Source organism: Cryptomeria japonica, chromosome 6 (genome assembly GCF_030272615.1).
Source record: "Cryptomeria japonica chromosome 6, Sugi_1.0, whole genome shotgun sequence".
Taxonomy (NCBI): domain Eukaryota; kingdom Viridiplantae; phylum Streptophyta; class Pinopsida; order Cupressales; family Cupressaceae; genus Cryptomeria; species Cryptomeria japonica.
In genome coordinates, this window is record NC_081410.1 from 116175330 (window position 1) to 116199578 (window position 24249).

At 34.6% G+C, this 24249-nt stretch overlaps 1 protein-coding gene across 2 annotated transcripts in view; it reads right to left on the reverse strand.

Annotated features, from left to right (window-relative positions):
- Window positions 1–23687, reverse strand: part of LOC131074804 (uncharacterized) — a 57241-nt gene extending 33554 nt beyond the window's left edge. Inside the window, exons 1-7 of one of the 2 annotated variants that reach the window (XM_058011485.2) lie at window positions 23559–23687; window positions 23282–23429; window positions 23011–23038; window positions 20298–20398; window positions 12662–12865; window positions 12236–12479; window positions 7323–7498 (exon numbers count right to left, since the gene is read on the reverse strand). In XM_058011485.2, coding sequence (XP_057867468.1) covers window positions 7323–7498; window positions 12236–12479; window positions 12662–12865; window positions 20298–20398; window positions 23011–23038; window positions 23282–23407 — 879 coding nt within the window. In that variant the 5' untranslated portion in view covers window positions 23408–23429; window positions 23559–23687. Of the gene's footprint in view, window positions 1–7322; window positions 7499–12235; window positions 12480–12661; window positions 12866–20297; window positions 20399–23010; window positions 23039–23281 lie in introns of both variants that reach the window. The other variant, XM_058011484.2, reaches the window with a different exon arrangement.
- Between the last annotated feature and the right edge of the window lie 562 nt (window positions 23688–24249).

A 24249-nucleotide genomic window follows, 5' to 3' on the forward strand; every position in this document is an offset into this window, starting at 1 on the left:
GAGAAGCCTTTTCCTCCTTTTAATCAGGTGGATGAAGCCACAGGTGGCGCAATTCATGCAACATAGTAACCAAGAATCTGTGAGAATAGATGAACAAGAAGTTGTTTCAACTCCAATGTGTTCTTCACATAAAATTTACACCATTCAATAGGGATTTTTGTTCAATAGTGGCCCTATTTGCCCTAGCCTTTGGTTTGTTAAGTGTAAGACATTGAAGATCAAAAAATCGAAGCCACTGATTCTGAAGTAAGGTTGCATCCTTTGAAGGAAGAACGTGGCCAAGTTTTGGTTTGTACTACTTGGGATTACAAGCATAGGCAACCATGTAATGAGAGGTTTTCATGTTCCACCTCTTTGTGACAATAAACCTAATATGCTCCTCATCAACTTGTAATCCAAAATCCTTGTTACAAAATGCTTGCCTCATTTGATCAAGCAAGCTATCAGAAGTCTAATAAATCTCTCCAACACTAGGGGAATTTGTAACCACATAGCTAATTACCCCAACAATAGGTGATATGATTGCAAATATATCTACAAGCAACATTTAAGAAATTAACAATATTAAAGATCTAAATTAAAAATTAAAAACAAAGTGCAAACATATTAAATAAAAATTTCTTACCTAATCTTGGACTACCAAGCATCATCAAGCACCCTTTATCTCACCTTCTTCCTTTCAATTGTCTTTGATTCAGCCCAATTTTTCCACTCTCCACAAAGCACCATGGATTGTATAGAGCATCCTACGCCTCCAACATCTTCTTCACTAAAATAAAATCATCTTGTACCTCCAACATCCTCTTCAATAAAATAAGATATTCTTTCTTCAAATATGATCAAAATAGTGCAAGCGAAGTGTGATGGTTCCATACAAACATTTGTATGTCTCTAGCTTCGACCACTATTGTCTTCACACAATCTCTTTTTCAGATGTCTTCAAAGAATGTACATAACATGGAGTCAATACAATATGTTCGTAAGTGGTCTCATCCATCGAACCAGCAAACTAACAAACAAAAGTTAAATCTGGAACAACTTGCACAACATTGGTAATCAACATCCATACATTTTCTAAAGCAATCAATAGATCTAAGAAAGTATGTTCCAATATGACGTGTAACTATAATATTAATGAGTGGTTGATGTAAAATATCCATCTACCCATCCATTAAATCAAAACAACCACTCCTAATCCATGTCTTTATCATCTCCACCAATATGTTCACTTTGGATGTTGTTTGTCGAGAAGGAAGGTATGCAATCAATGTTCTCCAATGGGAACATAAGAGGGTCCACCTTCCATTACATCGCTCAAAATCCCCTTGAAATAAGAGGACCTTGCCAAATGAAATGGGATAGCATGGGCATAAAAAAAAGTTTGCCACTAAATCATCAACTTGCTCACGTTATTGCAAATTCAAAAACCCCAATGCTATATTTTTATCACCTACAATAGAAGTGGCCTTCCTCTTCCCTCTGCTATAACCCTCCTAAATTGATTTATTAGAATACTTGCCAATAGATGGCAATGGTGTTGATGGATGTTTCTCAGTAGTTCTAGTGATTTTCCTCTCTCCCCAACCACCTTTGCCATTTCAACCCCTTACTCCAACGAATATATCATCACAAACTTTAAGCTTGTGTCCATTTTTACTCAATAATGGGGGTACAACCCTACTATAGATCACATTCTAATCAGTTCTGCAAACATGGCACAACCAATGCTTGTTTCCCTCTATTTTAATTTTTTACCTTATCGGGCTTAATATGGTGACAAATTGCAGCAAGGACTTTTGGGGGTTGAAGGGCCTTTTGCAAAGTGCTGAAAAGAGGATGAAGGGCATGCAAAACAGTCTTGTGGTGTTCTAACAAAACTTGTGTTTGGATTTCCATAAGAATGAAAATCTTCAACACTCATTTCCACATCAGCATCCCTTTTGTTTCTTTTTCACTGCCCATCTCATTGTCATCACTACCACTATTTAAGGAGGTTAAGTAGCGGAACAGCTTCCCACACTAACCTTGAGAGGAGGATAATGCAAAAAATTTTACAAATCAGTACAACAATTACAGAAACTTAACACAAATAGACATAATAGCATGCATACCACAACACAATGATTTACCTGGGCCATTTCGGGAGAAAAACCCCACCCCAAAAGTTGCCCAATATATTATTCAAAAATCAATAACAGATTACAATATACTTGAAGAGCAAGCTTTTCACAGGAGTACCACCAACCAAAGATTCAGAGGTAACTCAATAGCCATAAGACTCTTACACACAACCTCTATCTCACGCACCTCATATATTGGAGATACAATCCATAAAACTGTCAAACGGTATTACAAAACCATGGGCTAAAACCACCCAATAAAGTAGAACCAACCTTATCTCCAATCTAGATGCCCTATAACGTGTTAAAACACACATCAACACGTGTTCCTCCCTTTTACAGCTCATTTATGTGTCTGATGCATTTTTATATTTCCTATTTCAGGAGACCAAACATCTGGAGGCCATAACTTGTGAACCGGATGTCTAAATGACAAACCGTTTGAAGCGTTAGAAAGTTCGCGATGTGATCTATCACCTCATAACCGGCTTACACCCACTTTTCAGGACGTTTCACAGCCACTAAAGTTCTCAAAATTAAATTTAAACCTTTCATCGCAACCTTCAAAAACGGAAACTTTAATATCTTCCAATCTATTATGATCTTGCAACGAAAATTTACCGACATACTTATCTAGCCAATTTGAAGCTCTGGGAAAAATTTTGAACCAATTCGTGCCCAAACGAAAACTTAATATAAACAGTAACCTTATGTAAATGCAAAATTGAAACACCATTTTCCCAACACACTAGTGGTCTTTTTTAATGTCAAAGATGTTCCAATCTTTAGAGGTTGGTAGTGTTGTGGTTTTGAACTTTGAAGTTTCTATTTGAGAGTAAACTGAAAAAAAAAAACTAATAATAAAAATTCCTAACTTACTCCCTAACTATTATGTATAAAGTTAAAGAAAAAAAAGAAATAAAAATGGACGGCATAGTATCTCACCTTAATGGCTGAAAATCAAAAAATGCAGCTCTCTAGTAGTTGCAGCACCTCTCTTAAAGTTGGCTGCAAGACTCTGAAATGGCAGCACATATGAAACTAGTGGCAAGCATGCAAAGGAACAACAACAGCAACTTCATAATAAAAATGTAAGATGACCAAATGAAGCTGCTATTGTCATTTTAGGGTTGAATAAGGGGCATGAGAGAGCTTGTGGGACACCTAGTCCACTTTAAAAACTTTAATTTTCGAAGTCTTGACAGAATTTTTTGGGAAGTGCCTCCCCAAATAGTTGGGCCCTTTTTTAGCTTTATAAAATGTTGCCTTGTTGTCAGAGACATCTAGCCACTCCCGAGACATCTCAGACATCCATAGCCAACTTGGAGATGGCCAAATGTCCTTGCAAAATTCCTTTCACTGATACGTATTTCTAAAATGTTTTGAAGATTTGCAAATATTTGTAGATGTCCCCTTCCCTCCTACCATACCCAAAATGCCAATGGGAACAAGGATGGGGGTTTGGAGATTGAGGATGCATCCTTGTGGAACACAGATATTTTTTTGTTTTCATTTGTTTGGAATTTATTGGTTTCCAAACTTGCTGCCATGGGGAATTAGATTGGCAACCAGTTCTAGCTCTGTGGTTTAACCTTGCTTCAAAATTAACACAAATTCACCATTGTGGAAGTAAGTTGACATGATATAGTAGATTCTGAGTCATGGAGGATATGTTTGAATTTGCGGTGGATTTAATGCCAATACACAAGCTCATACAATTGGGTTGAATCCCATTTGTACAGTATTGCTGGCATGGGCATCAAATCTCCCCCATGCAAGAAGGATCAACTATGCCAACATCCAGAGTGTATGATCGTATTAGAGAGCACGAGCAAGTAAAAGAAGCAATTGCCCTTAAAACAAGTTATCATTAGGCAATGAGAGGATCTCATTCAAAGAGGTCGCATGTTTAACCATCTCTTAACATTCTTAAAACTGTGGTAGAGAGCCACCCATTTTTAGCCATGCATGAAATAAAGGCCACTACAAATAAATGAGCAAAGAATACACCACAATATATACAAAAACCAAATTTCACTACACCTCTGTCTCCAATTGTTTGTATTATAAAGAAAGTACATTACTTGAACATGGAGGAACTTGTTCAACTTAGGTTCTCTCCAAAGGCATAATTCTTTGTGTTGCCGTTCATTTTCCTTATAAATTCAAGACCTCCTCATGCTGCTCTCTACCCTAATAAGCATACAACATTAAAGATTTTATTTTTGATGCAACAGCATTTGTTAGTCCTATTGAACATTACTTTTATGTCATACATGTATGAATTGTCCAAGATAACACCACACACATCTAGAGGAGCAACACTAAGCACTGTTTCATCAACCCAGTCCTAGCTGAAAACCTCAACTTGCATTCTTACTAGCTAGCACCAGTACCCCCTTTGAAACAACCCAGCTTGTAATTGAATAGTTTTAAGGCCTAGTCTATTAACCAAATCTTAAGAAACCAAGTTAGTTTAAGAACATGAACTAAATATTTCATCAACCTCGTAACCATAACATTAATCTTGATGTAAAATAATGCTTCTTTTTGCCAAAAATACAGCTTTCCTAGTAGCTTGACAAAGTTAAGAACCCACTTACAAAATACAATCAATTGCCTTAAGTTTTTACCATTTTCACCAAAAACATTAGAGTTCCTTTTACCCTTCTAACCTTCTTGTGAGGATTCTTTACCATAGGAAACTTCCAACAAGGGCACTCTACATGACCATCCTTACCACAATGGTCAGAAGGAAGCATGGGTTTCTACTTGGTACTAGTAAAATTTACATTCTCATCCTTGGTTTGGGATCCCTTATTATTAGGCAAGAATGGAGGAATATCTACCTCAACGAAATGAGCATTAGCACATGCTTCATCTGTTTCCTTTGGTTTGGAAGCCAAAATATGTCTATGAAGATGACCATGAAGCCCTCCTATATATTTCAATAAGACTTCATCTTGTACATCTTTTCCAATTGTACAACTCTTTTATAGAATTCACTAGTATATTATTGTACAATTAACCATCTTTGTTTTAAGAATTGTCATTCCATATACTTTTCTTCTCTATGACAAATAGAAAAATGTTTCTTGATTGAATTTTTAAATTGTTCCAAGAACTTATACAAGCTTGTTTCTTTAATGCCCTGGAATACAAGGGATTCTCAAACCAAGTCAAACAGTAATTTTCCTTTATTTGATATAAAGGTAGAGAAGCATGCTAAAGTATACCTCTAACTATGTCAACCAATGATCAAGCTTGTCAATCTTAACCATTGCTTCGAACAAAGGCTTGTTTGAAAAACTCTTTTTCACAGTTTGAGATAGGCTTGCAATGTCATCTCCATAATGAGGAATCTTGCTTCAGCATCAAATTCTTCACCTCTTGCCATGCTTCTCAATTCAATTCTCCACTTATGGGATTCAATATCTCTTTGTAAAGGTAATACTTCTTTTCCACATGACTTTGTTCTGAGCATGAACCTACAAAATACTCACAACAAATGACTTCCCAAAAGGAATTAAACTGCTTTGATTCCACTTGATCTATAAACAGGGAGGATATTCCTCACACTTTCAATAATAGATTTTTTAGTAACAAGACTGATTAAACAAGGAAACGAAACATAACAGAGAGCAAAACACCATACATAAAGACAATTTGAGAGTGAAGAACCCTTATTTGTGTGAAAACTCCAGTGAAAAGGTGAGCACAATCTCACTTAGTACACCAAATATGGCATTACAAAGAGATCTCAGCCCCTAGGTTTGCTATACAAAACTCCTACATCTCTGCGTCAGCTCTGAAACAACCTCCAAGAACTCTCAAATCACTTTCCCTACTGCTGCTGCTATGACTGTCCCAAAACACTCAAGAATTCAACTAGCATCGCCAACTAAAGCCCTCAACAATGCATATGAGCTACTAAGAATGCTTTACAAACATCCCCATAGGACATTAAGTAATATTATCATTCATAGAGAAGCCAAAAAGACTGAGAAACTGTGCCAAGAAGAGTAAGAACTGAAAATTGTAAATCACCAGCATCAGCAGAGCATTTTGGTTTTAGGGCTTTACTGCCTCTTCAAAGAAAATCATTGATCTCTACAAGATTTTATTCATTATGACGATCAAAGATGTATAGCTCTATTCATCAGAGAAATGACTCAACAAAGAGTTTGTATCTTTATGAGTCATCAACACAACTCCAACCCCATGTTCACCTTTAGATTCCTTTCTTCAACCTCCATTCCAGAGGTGCAAACAAGCTCAACATGAAACATGATTTCTTTCCTTTTCCTTACAAACTTTTACTTACAGATAACAATATACAAATACAAATTTCAAATCTCTATTACAAACAATATAATACAAATTTCAAATCTCTATTACAAACAATATAATACAAATTTCAAATCTCTATTACAAACAATATACAGTAGATTTTCTCTAAATCTCCTGAATACAACATTCAAATCAATCCTATCAAGCCAAAACACACACTCTCCTCTCTTTATAGTTGTTGGTAATGCTAGAGCATTCCCTCTGGGCCCTAGAAGAATTCTCTACAAGCGAGAAGTGGCAAAGATATCATTTGATTGTAAATTTTCAACAGTCAGAGATCAATTGCACAGGTGCAGATTTATCTTAATCATTTCCCGATGTTGATTTGCCCCAAAAGTCTGGAAACTTCCCTGTTCATTCTGGATTTTTATTTGTTTCTGCCATCCTGTTTCTGTGTCTGTCTGTTCCCAAATTCAACTTACTGTTGACGTTTTATTATCCTGTTCCTTATGGGTCAATGAGGTGTAATAATGATTCTATGGACATGTTGTGCAAGACATTTTCAAAATCTGATTTGATTTATGTGGCAGATTCATTGAAGATGACTTCTACAATTTGGACTGATCAGAGAGAATGGCGCTAATAAGGAAGCCATAGCAAAGCCAGATTTGTAACACTCAGATCAATCTAAAACAGATCTGATCTGGTTTGTGTAGATGCAGGATGTGAGGAAGATGGTAGTGGTCTTAGGAAGAGTACAGAGCAGCAGCAATGGTTGTCAGAAACAGAGTACATAGAAGGTACTTGTGTAAATAAACATCATCAATTCTCAAAAAGAAAATAAATGCCACATCCTATTGCTGAACAGGTATTCTCAAAAGGCAAATATACAATATTAAAATATATTTTCACCTTGATAGAGTTATCAGTTGAAGAACTCATCAGTACAGGCTCATTTGCAAAAAAGTAAAGAGAGCAAATGGATGAATAATGAGCATCCTTTATTACTGACTGCAACCTTTTCTTTTCAAGATTCCATACACTTATTACACCCGAAGAACCTCCAGCTGCTAAAAGTGGCTGCCCATCTAAAAACAGACTAATTATTAGTGATATTGAAAGAGGATTCTAAACTATATGAAAATAAAAACTTAATCCATGACAGAAAAAATTGATTAGAGAAGAAAACTAAACAAGCATAAATGTCACCTATAAAACAAACTCCAGCTGCTGAAAGAAACTACTTATAAAAAAAAATGTTTGGAGAAGAGACTAAACCAGCATAATCCATCATATTATAAAGCAGTACAAGTCAATAAATGAAGAAATTGATTAGGAAACAGATAATGTCAATGAGCATTTCCATATATAACTTATAAGTGATGAGTCGAACATACCATATAAATAACAAAAAGCTCTAATGAGATCCTAATTTGCACAAAAAAAATCAGGAACAGTGCCTATCATGTTATGTAACTTTTCCAAAAGACGCATATTGACAAAGGTGTAAATAGGCACAGAGTTCATAAATTATCACCATTCAAAAATTAATGCAGCAACAATGACATTTGTAGGAACTTCTTAAGACACAAACAGAAAACAAGATTTCATTCCTTGAAGCATCTAAGAGAACCAAATTAGTCAGTTTTTGTTCTAAGGAAAGGAATTCTAAGATAATAGTAAAAGCAGTAATATCCTTGTAGAAATTAGCTTTTGAACTTAAATAGCTAGGGAACAAACTCACAAGAATGTTGTCCGCTTTGATCCATATAACTTTTAAGCAAATATAAGCCAATGTGTCAATTAATTGTCGAATTATGTTTTCCCCATCTTTTGCTTTTGCTTTCTAGCTATATGATATTCATGAAATTTAAAAGGCAATAATCACAAGCACCAATAAGAAGTCCAGAGAATTAGAATGTCCAAGGGCTACGTTAACCTGCCAAAAGATTTACAAACTCAACAACTCTCTTTGTTAAAATATCATGTTCCATTGTGATCCTAAATTGTGTATTTTAGTTGATGTACAGCTCTCTACAAAGTTATGTCTGATAATGGCAGTTTAGAACAACAAATCTTAAATGCCCTTCACGAGTAGCAATCAATAGAAACAAAAGGATGAGCCATTTATCCTATTGCAATAACCCCACTTCTGGATTGTTTCCTGTTTCGATGATGCATTATAGCTTTAGTGGTATATGGATGAACCTAAAATACACCTCATTCTTTAATTCCAAAGTGTTTGTCACACAGTAACTTATTTGTTGTAGATTGTAGCAATGTATCATAATTTTTGTCAATGGCGCACTTTAAAACATGTCACTAATGATGCAGAGTCCTATTTTTGACAGTTTAACTCAAGTTTCTTTCCATCCAATAAAAAATGCTAGCTTCATAACACAGCTTATAACCAAGATGGTTCCCTTCCTATCAAAAAAATAGAAATTCATTACAGCATTGGTACTTCATACCAGATCACAAATATGGGATGACTATTATGACCCATTCAAAGCATCAAAGATTGAATAATTGTATATGTATGAATCTACATATATTTTTTGAAAAACGGTAAAAACCAATAAACACAGGTTGGCCCCCCAAAATAGTATTATTAAATTTGAATTTATTAATATATAATTATTATATTATAGCGGTAATGTTAAAAAAAACACTTTTATTAATAAAAATAGTGAGATTGTAGGCCTTAGGTGAGGGAGACATGACAATATGGGGCATTAAGGAGCTACTGGATTGGTGAAGACCAGAAAGTGGAAGGTGGATCCACTAGGAGTTGGGAGAGAAGGGCTTCACAGTCTAGAGATTCCTTGACTAGATTCTGCCATAGAACTAGATCAACTGGTCTAAGAGGAGGATGGAAGGATATTTCCATTTGCTCACTCTTGTTGAGGCTAGAATGACCATCGCAATTAACTAGACAAGGCATCAAGGAGTGCTTAACAAAGTTACTGTGGGGATAGAAGACATTGAAAAAACACTAAGAGGAAAAAGACATCAAGGTTCACAATGTTTGATCACATAGAACAGCATAAAGGAATTTACAATGACTATAATGTTTGAAAGGAGGGTATAATGTATGGCAAAGTCAGATTAGAAGGGACAAAGGGAGCAAGAGTCCGAAATTGAAACAGAAAGCATAAAGACATATAATCATCTGAAAAATGAAAAGAGTGATAGAAGGTAGTCATGAGGTTACACTAGACAAGAACAAAGTGAGATAAAGAGATAAAACAAAGGTAAAAGTGGATAAGTGGATGTTAAAGGGAAGGAAATGACCCTATATGGGATAGGAAGTAGCAAAGAGATATGGCATTAAACATAAATTATGAAAATATATTGCTATACAAAGTAGATCTGGAACATAAACCTTATATTTTCTGCCCTTCTTTGACTTTTTTAATTGAACTGGGAAAGCCTTTATACATGTAGCAAGGTGTCTAATGTGTTGTTAAATAGAAAGGCATCTTAAAATGTCAATCCGTCATTTTTATTACAATGTATTAGCAACAGTGTTAACTGTCTGAATTGCTCAATTTGCAAGTCTGTCTCCTAGGGGACTAAAATGACTCTTTGCATACTTCAGATAAAAGTGGAATAGTTTGGGTGTAACTCTGTTCTATCTAAGTGGAATCAGTTTGATCGGTAAACCTTTTCAGTCATGTTGATTACAGTTTTGGCCTCTTCTTCAATATGCAGACAAGTAGCTCCATCATCAATGGCAAGTTGAACACCTCTGTGAAGGGCCAAAGCTCGGTAAACTTGTTGGTTTGAGTTCCTATATTCTAAGATAAACAAAGATAAGTGTGCCCGACAAGTCTTAGAGTTCTGAAAAATAACCCCAATTCCAGACGTTCCCATATTATTCTTAGAAGTGCCACCAAAATTAAGCTTTGATAGGCCTTTGGGCGGATGATTCCAAGTTTGTTTAGTGCATATGATGAAGTAGAACAGATTATAAAGAAAGGGAAGCAGTTTGTGTACTACCATGAGTAATCCCCAATCAGGCTGGGTTATATTTTCAAAAATGTGGCTGTTCCATTCCTGCCAAAAGTTCCACATGACAAACCCTAAGGTAAGATGATGAAGAATTTTGATAATCCAAATTTCAGACTTAGAGGGAGGCATATGTTAGTAATTTTCTGAATCAAGAGATATGTAAGGAGTATGTTATTGAATTGTTTTGCTAAAGCCTTCCAGATTTTTTGAGCAAACAAGAAACTGGTAAATAGACGATGAATTGGTTCCCTGATTACGTAAAAATTTGGGTGCCAGAGGAACCAATCCATCTTCAGTTTTGTGAATTGTCCATGGTTAAGAATCAACGCTTTGCTTCTATAAAAGAGCCAGCAAAAATTAATTATCTTAGGCCCCGAGACTGAACTGATTTCCATTTCTTTCTATTCTAGATGTCAACAGGCGTAAGAGTAGCATATGCAGAAGCCACAATAAAATCCCCATGCAAGGTTTGAAGCCAAATGAGCTGATCTGAATTATTAATAGAAAAATTGACAAGGAGATCAATTCATTACACAAATGCTGAATTTCGATAGTCAGCTGCCCACCAAATTGGGTTATCAAGTACTAATTCTAGCCCTACTTTGCACTAATGGTGCTAGTGGTGCAGTATTCATTAGCCAAGTGTAACCCCGCCTTTGGAGGAGATCTTTGAGTGCATGGAGTTGCAAAAAATGTAATGAGAACTTCCCATCTTTCTCAAATAGAAGGGAAGAGTCATTGCCCACGGACTCGGTGAAAGAGCTCCACAAAAGTTCCAGACCTTGTTTCTGAAACGCAGCAGATCCAGAAATTTGAGGCTTCCAATCAACATTGATAACTATAGTAGAAGAAGACAGCAGGCACTTACCTATGAACATATGTAATGGGATTGCTTTGTAGATGCCAGGCAGCTTTCACAGCCAATGAATTGCTGAACTTTTTCATATTTATGACTTTAAGGCCTTCAACAACTTTACTTTTAACAAATATTACACCACAACACCAAAGGAAATTGGAAATTAGCATCCACGCTGCATGATAGAAAATTGTGTTCAACTAGGGTGATTTGGACAATCACTCAAATCAGAAAGGGGGACAGGGAAAGTAGGTAGATGGAAGTGCTTGAAGAACTACTTGGTAGAGCTGAACGCAAATTTGACATAACTAATCTTATCCTCCCAATGGGCTGAAATCTTATTCATGTAGAAAAAATCGCAGATACTTGATCAGAAATTGGTCATCTTGGAATCTCAAAATCTGATGGATTTCCCATCTTCTTTGAATGGAGATATTAATGCTTATAACTTGAAACTGGTATTGATTGACTAGCTCCACCCAAAAAGGAAATCTGAAAAAGACCTGGGAGCTTGTAGGTTGATAGAGATACCCAAAAACAAGAGAAGTGGACGAAACTAACCTGACATAAGCTGAAAATGATCAAGGAACTTGGTAAGTTAGCAGAGTTCCCAAACAATAAGGAAGGAGAAGAGAAGACTATATGATCAGTCGAGGCCATTCATAAATTAATTTATTGAAATTCAGTCATGGAAACAAATCCCAGTTAAAATAATAGCATTAAAGTTAAGGCAGTTCTATTTCTACTTTACAAGAAAGATATGTAGTTCCAACCAACATAAATTACCTTATAGAAAAGTTGTGTTCTCGCATGCACACCCTCAATTATGCACCATATAAAATAATTGATTTGCTAATTCAAACAGGCACGATCTCATCTATGCACCTAAGAAATCAATGGTATGCGATTTTATAAATAAGATATTTTTATTAAATTAATTTTTTAAATACAATACCTGTCCTAAAGGCCAATGCAGTAACTGCTCCTCTAGTTGTATGTGTAAATGTCACAACCTCTTCATCAAATCGCAAATTATGGACATGAATTTTGCCATCTGCACAACCAATTCCAACCACATCTAAAGCTGGAGATGAGACACAGCATCGAATGGAGGATCCCCATCCCTTAAACTCATAAAGTTTTTTCTGAGTATTAATATTCCATAATTGTAAAGTCCCTTCTTCACTCCCAATAATGACCTACATTTGTAATATTCTTCAATTAGTAAAAAGGAATTCATTTTTCCTGCAAACCAAACAATGATAAAATCTAATGACCCAAAATCCATACATAAATAGTAATATTAAAATACTGATATCTATCAGAGCTGACTAAAAACCTAATGGTTTGGATAAAAGAATTAAGGCATATAACCACCTACCTTGTTTAGGTAAGTGTCTGGATGCATAATGCAACTCGGATAGAATTTTTCTCCTAGTTGTATTTGTCCAACTAATGCTTTGTTTGGATCGAGTTCAACAGCAGTCCAAATTAAAAGGCTACCTTGTAAATCAAGACTTAAAACATGTTTTCCAAATAGAAGTAAGAATGCAACTTTTGCCTTATGTCCACTCCATGTAGTCACCTGGTCAAAGAAGTGCCAAAATCAATTCAATTAATAAATGCCATGTTCCAAATATTTAAATCAAGAAATCCCAAAAAAAATTAAAAGAATACACTTAAACACATTAACTCAACATATTTATTTTGAGAGATATAGCATTCCTTGAGTAGAACGATTGAGAGATTACTTTTTCTAAGCATGCAAGTTATCTGTTGATGTAAAAGTCAGATACTATTTCAAGCTCAAGAGGCAATAGAGTAACCAAATACTCATGCATAAAGTGAATTGCAGCTATCAAAAATCTTCTTATTGAGAATGACACGCTTGCATTGAGAATTCTTTCAAGCACATTCACCACCCTTAATATTAAATGTGCACATCTATATTCAACTTTCATATTTCAAAATAGCATCTTCTTATGTTTTGTTAAACTATTAACATCGCAAAATTACACAAAATCAATGGCAAAGGAGAGACAAGCAAAAATGTTTCAATTGCTAGTGTCCTTCCTCAGCTGCCAAAGTCCGGATGGAGAAATCAACAGCATCCAAGCTTTGCATTTGTCAATGAATGTGGATACAGAAATGCTTCCCAGAACTGTAAACCAGAATCTGCTTGTCAATCATAACAAATTGGTAACAAGAAAACACTACAACAAGTGCAAAGAAGTCAAAGGCAAGGCAAAACCTAGAGTGGCATACAAAACCTAACGAGCCTTTTTTTATCTATATCAATGATTATGATATTATCAGCAGTGTTCCACGATGACACATCCCTGGACATAAATAAGCACAAGGAATGTCTTCCCATGCAGTTTCAGCACACAGGGACAGAGAAGAAACATCCCCCTAATAGAATGCCCCTCCCATTTTTCTCTCCTACCCATCCCTGGGACATTTTAGCCCCTCATGGAAATATTCCAAGGATGTCCCATTTTTTAATTCTAATTTTGAGGGCATCCTTCAGCTACATGGGACCTGTAAGGACACCCCAGGAATGTTTGTAATGTCCCTAAACAATCTCAAAGATGCCACAGTATTTCTGATGTCCTATAAATATGTTAAAGATACACAAAACATCAAAAAGGCTCGAGGCCCTACCCTACTACACCCCCAAATCCTAACTTCTGTCATTGTATTCTATCTGCATGAAAAAGAAAAGTGAGGAAAGAACAATAGATAAGAAATTTGAAGCCAAGGAGAAACAATTTACAAAGACAAGGGATTAGTGGTGCAAGGAATAGATTTAAAATATGATTGCATTTGCTATTTTTTTAGTACATTTGATATCATTTTTAGAAGAAATCATTTTGCTTAGGGTTTGTTTTCTTTGGCAACCTACAACATGTGTTTAAAAAATTTGTGGGGAAGATGGATATGCAGGAAACAAAGTCAACGTGCGGTGGAGGAAGAAAGACTCAAACACAAAGAAAAGTTCAGTTGTTAGTGCTACTAAATTTGATTGCCCAACACCTTTTTTTAAGCAAAACTATGGGGACCAGTCAAATCAACAAAACCTTAATTCTTGACACAAACAAGCCAAGAAATTCCACAGGGAATCACCACATAAATTGCAATGAGTGCAACAATGACAAGCAAGGGAGCATCATCATGGTTAGTTGTTGTACAAATCTTCACTCGCACAGAGAGCTGAAATGCAAATGTTGTTTGACAAGTACATTTGTTATCCAGCAGCATCCGCTATCAAGGCATGGATGAAAACAGGGTGTTCTATTATCATAGATGGGTGAACAATAGTAACCACCACCCTCTCAACAATGTTCATCCATTCATAAGTATTCCCATGTAAACATCATTCAGTTTTCATCAAAAGCATGCAAATGATCTCCTAGAAGATTTATCCCTATTACAACCAAAACATTGTAAAACAAATCTATGTAAAATCCAAGAAGCACTTTATAACAAAGGTCTTGAGAGTTTCTTCTAAATAGACTCAATCCAATCCTAAATTCACCCTCAAGTAGTCCATGCATGACACAAGCCATGTGGACAAATCAAAGCCCCTTATCTAACCTATCAAGCTGCTAAGTATAAGATTCCAAACCCAAAGTACCTCCTTAGGCACATATACAAAATTTGCTAGCCTCATGAATCAGGAAATTCTAGAATTTTGAAGAAACTATTAATTACAATCATTTCTTTGATTAGTACAATAAAAATAGCCTTTCCTCATTCTCCAAAAAGCTTTAGATTGATTTTGAGAACACAAACTTCTATGAATGACCAAGCCAACAAAGTGGCAGTTTGAGACAGATAAAATCCTAGACGGCTAGAGACCAATCCTTAAAAGTCCTAAAAAAAAGGAACTACTCTCAAGTAGCGACTTGGTGAGGTAAGAGACAACCCTAACAATGAGGAACTACACTTAGATGTAGGTTGAAAGTATCTCATGCCCCAAACAACTCTCCCCTTTTTCAAGACAATCAGTCTCTACTCCAGATAATACCAATTTGCTCTTGAACAACCTAATCTCTTGAAAAAAAGAGATGCTTTGTGTGCCAAACTGCCTTCCTTGCTCAAACAGCTTGATCTCCCCCAAACTGCCTGTCTGCAGCTTCTCATATGGCACTCTTTTGTCAAAGGGCCTTGTATGCCCCATTTAGAAGCTGAAAAACCTATTGTAGGCTCCAAATACACAATTAAGACTCCAACAGCCTTATGAGAGGAGACCAACCTATATCTGATTAAAAAAATATCCTTTTTAAGTTGATATTTTAAATATGGCATGCCAAATTTTATAGAGGACTACCAAAATTCCTAACATAGAACCCTAATCTCGAAGCTTTTGTCAAATCTCTGATTTTGATGCTTCTCAAATGGTTGATTTGCTCTTTAGCTTAATTGTGGTTTTCTAAATGACCTTTGCTTCCTTTAAAGCTTCTTCTAGACATGAAAAACTACAACCCTATGGACTTGAAATAGTTTGGCTCCATAATTTATTTTTCCCAAATCAAATAATCTTAGTTAGAAATTGATTTTCCTCCTATTTAGGCATTCTCGTAAAACCTCTATTTCTAGATACAGCTATTTAATATCTTTAATGTGTATTTTGCCCAACCCTTTATCCTAAGTCTTTTGTTTCACTTTCTAACAAACTCAACAATTTCCAGTTTTATCATAAGTCCTTTGCTTTCCTTGTGTCCATCAAAATGGCATGGCATACAATGCCCTAAAGACTGATCGAATGGCTTTACCAAGCCATCATCCCTCATCAATGAATGACACCTTGAAGTTTTGAACAAACAAAAATTATATTGTATAATTATAAACTTTTGTCTTGGGTAGTTATAATAGATTTTGAAAAAAAAATTGTCCAATATCTCTAGCATACATCAACAATGCCCTTCACCTTATTAACATTAAGAGACAAAGCTATTATAGATTGAGCTTTTCTAGCTTGATTTCAAGTCCCTCCTTCAATAAACATATAAAATTGAATATCTTCCTCCAAAGGAGGATCCTAGCATGCTAGTGATTTCTTTGTATTTGCACTACATCACCTAAACATTAAGAGATAAATAATCTCTTGCCATATAACTTAGTAAAATGTGCTCGGCATGTGTGTTATCTTTGGTGATTCTCAAACTTAATTCTCTATGGATATCTACAAACTTGGTATCAAAAACTCCATTGGAACCAAAACTGCAGAGTCATGCATCAAGTGAAAAGAAAGGTCATCAAACCTCATTTTATAGGATGTTATGTAAAACCCATATTAATGTTGGAAATCTTTCCTTTTAATTTTTTTATTTCAATAAAACATGGATTTATTGGTAGCATCTTGTTATGCATTTACTTGTGAATAGTAAGGACTTCACAATTATATTATATACATGGTTCAATATTAAATGCTCTCTTTTACAAAATAGCCCCCTTAGTTAGTAGTATAATTGAAGAGCTATGCAAAACCTTGTGATAATTCGCTTGCATTAAAACTGAGTCTCACACACCACAAAGTTGTTGAGTAGGGCTCTACCTTCTACCCACTTTATTAGTTATTTTGTTGCTTCAACTACATACTTACATCTCTACAAAGTATAACCACATCTCTCAAAAAGGTCATGAGTTTCCTCTTTAACAAATTACATGTTGCATCGATCTTTTGGCATGTATTACAAACCACCACCCATCGTTTTCAACCTTGAACAATGTCACCAACCAAAGCCCTAGCAATAGTACCTTCCTAGTTGCATCATGATCATATAATACCATGTGGTCTCCTACATATCCATCAACAGATTCCTCAACTTCTTTAATAACCTCCTAAGATACCGGGGTATGTACTCTAAGGTGCAGAATTGGAGACGGGTCTGATTTGGATTCCGGTACGGTCCGGGTTCGTACCTGGATTTGCACCGAGTCCAGCCTAAGCACCACATCTGGCACAGCTCATCGACAAAACTGCAGACTTCATTTGCTGACGAAATTTCAACGCCCACCAGATTTTAGCAACGCTTTTTGGAGGAACAGGACCTCAATTGCCCTCAATCGTGTTTTTAGTTTTTTAAATAAAATTTAATATCTCAATATTTTATTTTTTAAACATTTATGATTTGGTTTTTATTCAATATATTAGAATTAGATTTTTAATTATAATATATTTATGTTTTTATATGAATAATATTTAAATTGAAATTTTAAACCTATTTTTACTATAATATTTTTTAATTTATTATTTTTATATGAATAATATTTAAATTAAAATTTTAAACATATTTTTATTATAGTATTTTTTAATTTATTAAAATATTTAAATTAAAATTTTAAACATATTTTTATTATAATGTTTTTGAATTTATTATAATATATTCAAGTTTATTATGATATTATTTTATTTTTATGAATTTTTAATTTATTTTGAATATATGTGTGTACGGACATACCCGTACTTGTACTCGAGGAAAAAAAATTGTCGTACCCGAGAATCTGTACCCGTACCCAAATCGGTAACCTAGATAACCTCTCATGACACAACAACAAAGGTCCCAATCAAGTCCTATCTTGCATAAAACACTCAAATGTCCCCTCTCTGAAATATAATTTCATAATAAATGATTAGATAGATTAGTAAAATAAGGTATGTCTTCAGTATTTCTGATATGTGGCAATGGTCTTGAGAAAGCTCCTTGTATTATCTTTATAAATGATAACAACATTAAAGCCCGCAATATTATTCGTTGAATATCAATACTGATCATAGGTTAGTAACCAGTTGACTAAGACACACATGATCATGACTCTAACATTGATTACATTGATCACATACGGTCAACATAACCAGTGTTAGATACATAATCTGATATATACAAGAAGCCATTCCAATATCAGCACCAAGACAACAGGGAAAATTAGATATTGAGACACTAAATACAAGGATGGTGCACATATACGTGTATCTATTCATGCAGTATCAAGGAGGACACCATAAGTTGGATTGATCTCACTAATGTGGCTTAGGAAATATCCATTCTTTATCCATAATAACAGATTTGATGGACACGTCAAGGGTTCTGTAATAAGACTTTAGTATAATAACCAGATCGGACAACAGTCGTCATTGCCATGTAACCATGAGTATCATTCCCGAATGATCAAATGATGAAGAGATCAATCAGGTTAAGATGATTGATCAAATATTTTACATAATGCCAATATCCGTCAAGGATACAAGTCATCTCAAGCACCTCGATATATGATAAACAAACAATAATCTGCCTTTCATTGATATCCAGTCATTAACAAAGGATACAGTTATTAACCTACCATTGATTTGGATATTAATATTAATGAAAGTGTGTAATGTTTTAACGTGATAGGGATGCGATTATCATAAGAATAATCCGATTAGACATACAAAGTCAAATCAACAACTAATTGCTGCGATTAGTAAGTATTATCACCAAAAGGTATAAGACATGACTCCTCATTCCTAAACGCATGGTATAAGAAGGTATTCACAATCTCCCGATCCATGATCGATGAGAGCTGGAAGAGATCATAAGGGCATATACATACCTGGTGCTCAGCAAGGAGACAAATGATATTTTACTGATAAATATTGTGTGGCAGCCAACAGGGTGTCCTGTAACTTATTTAAGCATTAATAATGAGAATAATATAGCAAACTGCATTCATTATGAATTCATTCTATATATATATATATATATATATATAATATCAGCCAACAGGGTGTCCTGTAACTTATTTAAGCATTAATAATGAGAATAATATAGCAAACTGCATTCATTGTGAATTCATTCTATATATATATATATAACATTTACATTCTTATACATTAAGAATTGTTATATGGTAGCCTAATCTTTAATCTTTCCTATTACCCCTAAGAAGGATTGAATGTGGGAATGTTAGGGAGAGGCAGTATTAATACTTCACAAGAGGTAAGTCCTACGGTGGAATGGGCAATGCTACATCATACAAGGGCAATAGATAAGACCTGCAGTGGAATAGGCATGTGTTACATCATACAAAGGCACTATTTGTGAAGGATAGTTTCTAGTGCCCTAACATAGTTATTCCCCATCCTTGTAGGGTTGAAGATTAGGTTAGAGGTAGGGATTGGGGCTTAAGTATAGTAACTGTCAAATGTATTATGAATCATAATTGTTCCTTAGTTTTAATAATCTGATTTAAGACATAATATTGCATTGTGATGTATGTTAACCATTGGGAATTGACAGCCTCCCAGTAGGGGACATTACAAACACTTTGATCCAATCCATGTAGGCCATTATAGGTCCATTGGTTAGCCTTTTTTGAAATATTGAAAGGTATTATGTTGCTCCTCTTTCCAAGTGAAGAACATTCCCTCACTAACCAAGAAGCGGGTGGTAAGACATTTGTGCAAAGTTCTTCATATGGCCAAGGAATTCATAATACCCATGTTCGAGAAAGTTTAAATTTTGAACTATATATTATATCTTGTCTAAATTTATAATCAACCCAACTCAAACTATATGACCCAAAAGCTCATTCCTTCTTATCATGAGCCATTATCATTTCTTGTGCTATTGAAGAGGATACCCTTTAAGTTTTTAACTACCAAGGATCACATGGTATTTTGTGTGAAAGCAAACTAAAGCAAAACGAGCCTAGCTTTAAGTCTGCACAAGTGCAATGATATGTGAATATGAATCTAAGACAACTTCCTAATAGATGCAAGACAAGCAAAGTTTTTCCTTTTGTTATTTCTATACTGACAAACCAAGTTCACGAGTGATATGCAAAAGCTATTTCAAGAGAAGCAACACACCACCAACTAAAGAGCAACAAATAATGCATAATCTGTATTCTTATTTTAAAGTCTAATAATTAATTTTCACTTTCCTTCTAAATTAACATCAAGTAAATTTAACTTAAATAGGAAACTGCACTCAACATAGTCAAAATCATAATCCTCACTTTCCTCCTACCTGATGGGCTCGCTTAAAAACCACGATGTCATGTCCAGTAGCAGCAAATGTAAAATCACGCCAAGATGCTAGTGCTCTAATCTTTTTCCCCAATTCAGGTCCTGCATCATAACAAAGCAATATACAATCAGACCATTTGCCAAATTTGATTTAAAAAACGTATACTTGTGCATTGCACCCTCTAAAAATATAAAAACTTGTATTACAAGGAAAAGTATGTTGGAAAATACTATAATGTAGACATCTAATGCCAAATATCTATCAGGCAATAAAAATTTGAACATCTATTAGCTTTACCCATAAGCAGTTGACTGGAATAAAATTCTTGAAACATTATCAACGTAGCATATTTTATCCTTCCATGAAGAGTTCGTGTTTAATCAAGTGGAATATGAACAAAATGCACTTTTACTTGAGCGAGGTACAGAATAACAACCATTTAATTAGAACCAAATCTAATCATCCAAATAATTTGAGGAAATTATATTTAGACATTGCCTGGACATTCTTAACTTTTTTGGAAACTTTGATTCATATTGCATTGTGGATAACTAACTTCGATTTTAACATATTCAACAGGTATCCAGACTCATTTGGATAATGTAGATGAACTTTTTAAGGGAAATAAAAAGTTGACAAATGGCGAGAATGTATCACATTCTGCTGCTATTTTTTGCATATATAATAGTCACTAAAATACTGTCGATAGGAATCCAGAACTTACAGCTAGAAGAAATAATGCATAGAGCAAAGTAAGCATACTTTGTAAGGCTTGCTGCGAAATTGGAATGTTATATTTGTTAGAGGCAGGTGACTTGGCCTACTCAGTGCTTGGCATACTCGTACTAAGTATATACATATTCACGGATATTGAAAATATGGTCAGTATCCACTGTGGCAATTGCTGAAAGGCATATTAATAGATTGACTAAGCAGGAAAAAATATACTGTTTACTGAGACTCAAATTGTCAATACTCAAATTTACTGACTATGGCAAGTATAAGATAGAACACTCAATCAAATGCCACACTCAGAATGCTCAAAAAATTTGGTAAAATTTAGGATTTTAGCCATTGAGAAGCAAGAAAGATATGCTGTTTACTGGGTCTCAAATTGTCAATACTCGAATTTACTGATTATGGCAAGTATAAGATAGAACACTCAATCAAAGGACACACTCAGAATGCTCAAAAAACTTGGTAAAATTTAGGAATTTAGCCACTGAGCTAGTTACCATATGGGTGCAGTTTCCTAGTAAAGTAGTGAATTCTTGCAAAAAAACATTGATAGCATTGGATCAGAGGCCCATCGAGATGAATGGATTCTTGTAAAAGAAGAGTAGCAACGGATCAGAGGTCCATCAAAATGAATAAATTCTTGTTAAAATTTGGTAACATTGGAACAGAGGTTCATCAGAATGAAGGAATTCTTGTTAAAAATTAGTAGCATTAGATCAGAGGTCCATAAAAAATAATTAAATAAGCAAATGCATATTTTGATAGGATGTAAACAGGCAAGTCAATTTTGGTCTCCTGGCCTACAATCTTTCATGGATGAGAACTACTTCAATTGTTGCGCATCAACTAATTTTCAAGCAAATCATATTGGCAGGTATAATGGCCAGGAGCATCATCCTTTGCAAATTAGTGCCAGTTTTGATGATTTAAATATTTTTGTATAAGGCACATTAAGTGATAGACAAAATGCCTTAGCAAATGCAGTTCATTACCTGCATGCATTGCTGTATTTGTACGCAACTAGATTTCTAACTAATACTTGGAGCATTTTAACAAATGCACCCAGCAACTACAAAGACATATAGAATAGTGGCTTGCAGCCTTCCATTTTACCAACATTTTTCAACATCATTGAATTGAGTACCATACATGAGGCTCTAGAACAGGGTGCAGGGGTCCTACAAAATTAGTTGAAACAGAAATCAATTATTATTTTCAAAATTAGTTGAAAATAGATAAATTACATTAGGATTACTGTTATTCCATATGTGTCTTTTATAGGATTTGAGTGCCAATTAAAGGACTCTTGGCTATTGATGAAGGTTGTTCCCAACCTCTGATACCAAGCATTTTAGGAATAGAGAATCTAACTAAGGCCTAAGTGGATGATCAAACGAAGGAGTGACTATTTTTGTCCCAGCACTCATATCTTCTCAAACCATAGTTACTCGGTTTGCTGCTTCTTCACCCTTGCTAGTGTTTTGTTGGCTGCAATTCAAGAGAGGGTAACAACTCGCTGGTGAAATGAGAAGCGAGAAAGACTCTACTTAAGGAGAAATAGGCAGTGTCAGGTAAGGGGGCCTTTCTTGTTTACTTGAGAGTCACTAATTATGGCAAAGGAGCTGTTGTTAACCCCAGCCCTTCATCAACCAATTTTTAAAGATACAAAGAATTCGTACGTAAGGGTATTTTGTTCATATGCAAGTTTGAATTGTACCCGCATAAGTGTCCAAACTGTAAGGTGTATTTTGGGCAAGTAACAAAAATAAAAACGAATATACTAATTTGAAAAGGATACAAAAAACTCTTACCTGCCAGTACAAAATCCAGCTTGCAAATAAGAATAATTTGTTTATATACAAGACTGAATTGTAACCCCGCAATTGTCCACACTATGTAAGTTGTGTTTTAGGCGAGTAGCAAAAAATTAAAAATATATATACTGAATTTGAAAAAGGACGCAAGGAATTACTACCTGATAGTACAAGATTCAGCTTGGCGCACTGCAAAAGCAAAGCAGAAATAGTCAGGGGCAGCTCCCCAAATTCCAAAACAAGAAAACAGTTATTCTTAATACACTAACTTTTAAAAATTATTTTGCTTAAGTTTCCAACAAAACATATATACATTCAAATATATACCCATTGTATCCACGATCAAATTTAAATACACATGACATGCATTAAACGCATAACCTGAAACACGAAGCTTGGCCAAAAAAAAATCTTACAAAAACTAATTCTCACATTATAAATTTGCCAAGCTTTTCCAGTGCTGAGAGTGACAAAAGTCTCCATTCCACGCCTTTGAACAGCAAAAGGAGTACCATCCGTGATATATCCCAGAGCTCTGAAGGGTTCAAATATTCCCATCTTTCTTCAAGTATTAAATCTCCTAACGGACAGAACAAAAAAGACTCAGAATTACACTTAGATTACAGTGAAGCTAGAAGGAAGAGAATGTCTTCAAAACTCCTGTCCGTGGATATGTTTTCCCATATATTTTTGTTAGTATTAGTTATACCTTCTGCTGACTGCGGACGGTCATAGCGCCATCCTTAGTTCCTAGGGTTTAAAGGGTTTTGCTATTTCTATTAATTGAATTATATATATTGTGTTCTTTTAAAATAAGAAAATATATAAAATGGAAACGAAAGTTTCTTCTCCTCAGATGCTGAAATAGTGTAACAAGTAAGAAACCTTTTACATCAATCCAGGGTAATAAAATAAACCCAAGTCATAATCAGGCTGTTTAATAGGGTAATTGTTATTTTCCATATAAAATAGTATCATATTAAAAATATAAATTTGCATAACACAATTATTTTTCAATGGGTTCTTTGCATTTTTATAGTATTGAAAAAATTGAACCCCTAGAAATTGTATAAAAATCTATTGTGATTTCCAGATTTTATGTTTTTTATTAGGTGTTGTTTTGTATGGAAAATCCACAACTCTATTTACTAGGGAACTTAAATTGGATAAATTGAAATGTTATTTTTAAAAGGCAAATGTAATAGATAAGATGTTTAGTTTTAAAAATAATAATAAAAATTGTTATTAATATAGTATTAAATTTAGTTGTTAAGGTAAAGGAATGAATGTTGTTATTATTTGATGTTTTAGGTTTTGAATAGTTTTAGAATTTTTTAAGATCAAAATTAAGTTGTTTCAAATCAAATCTAAACATGTGAGGAAGATTTATTATACAAAAT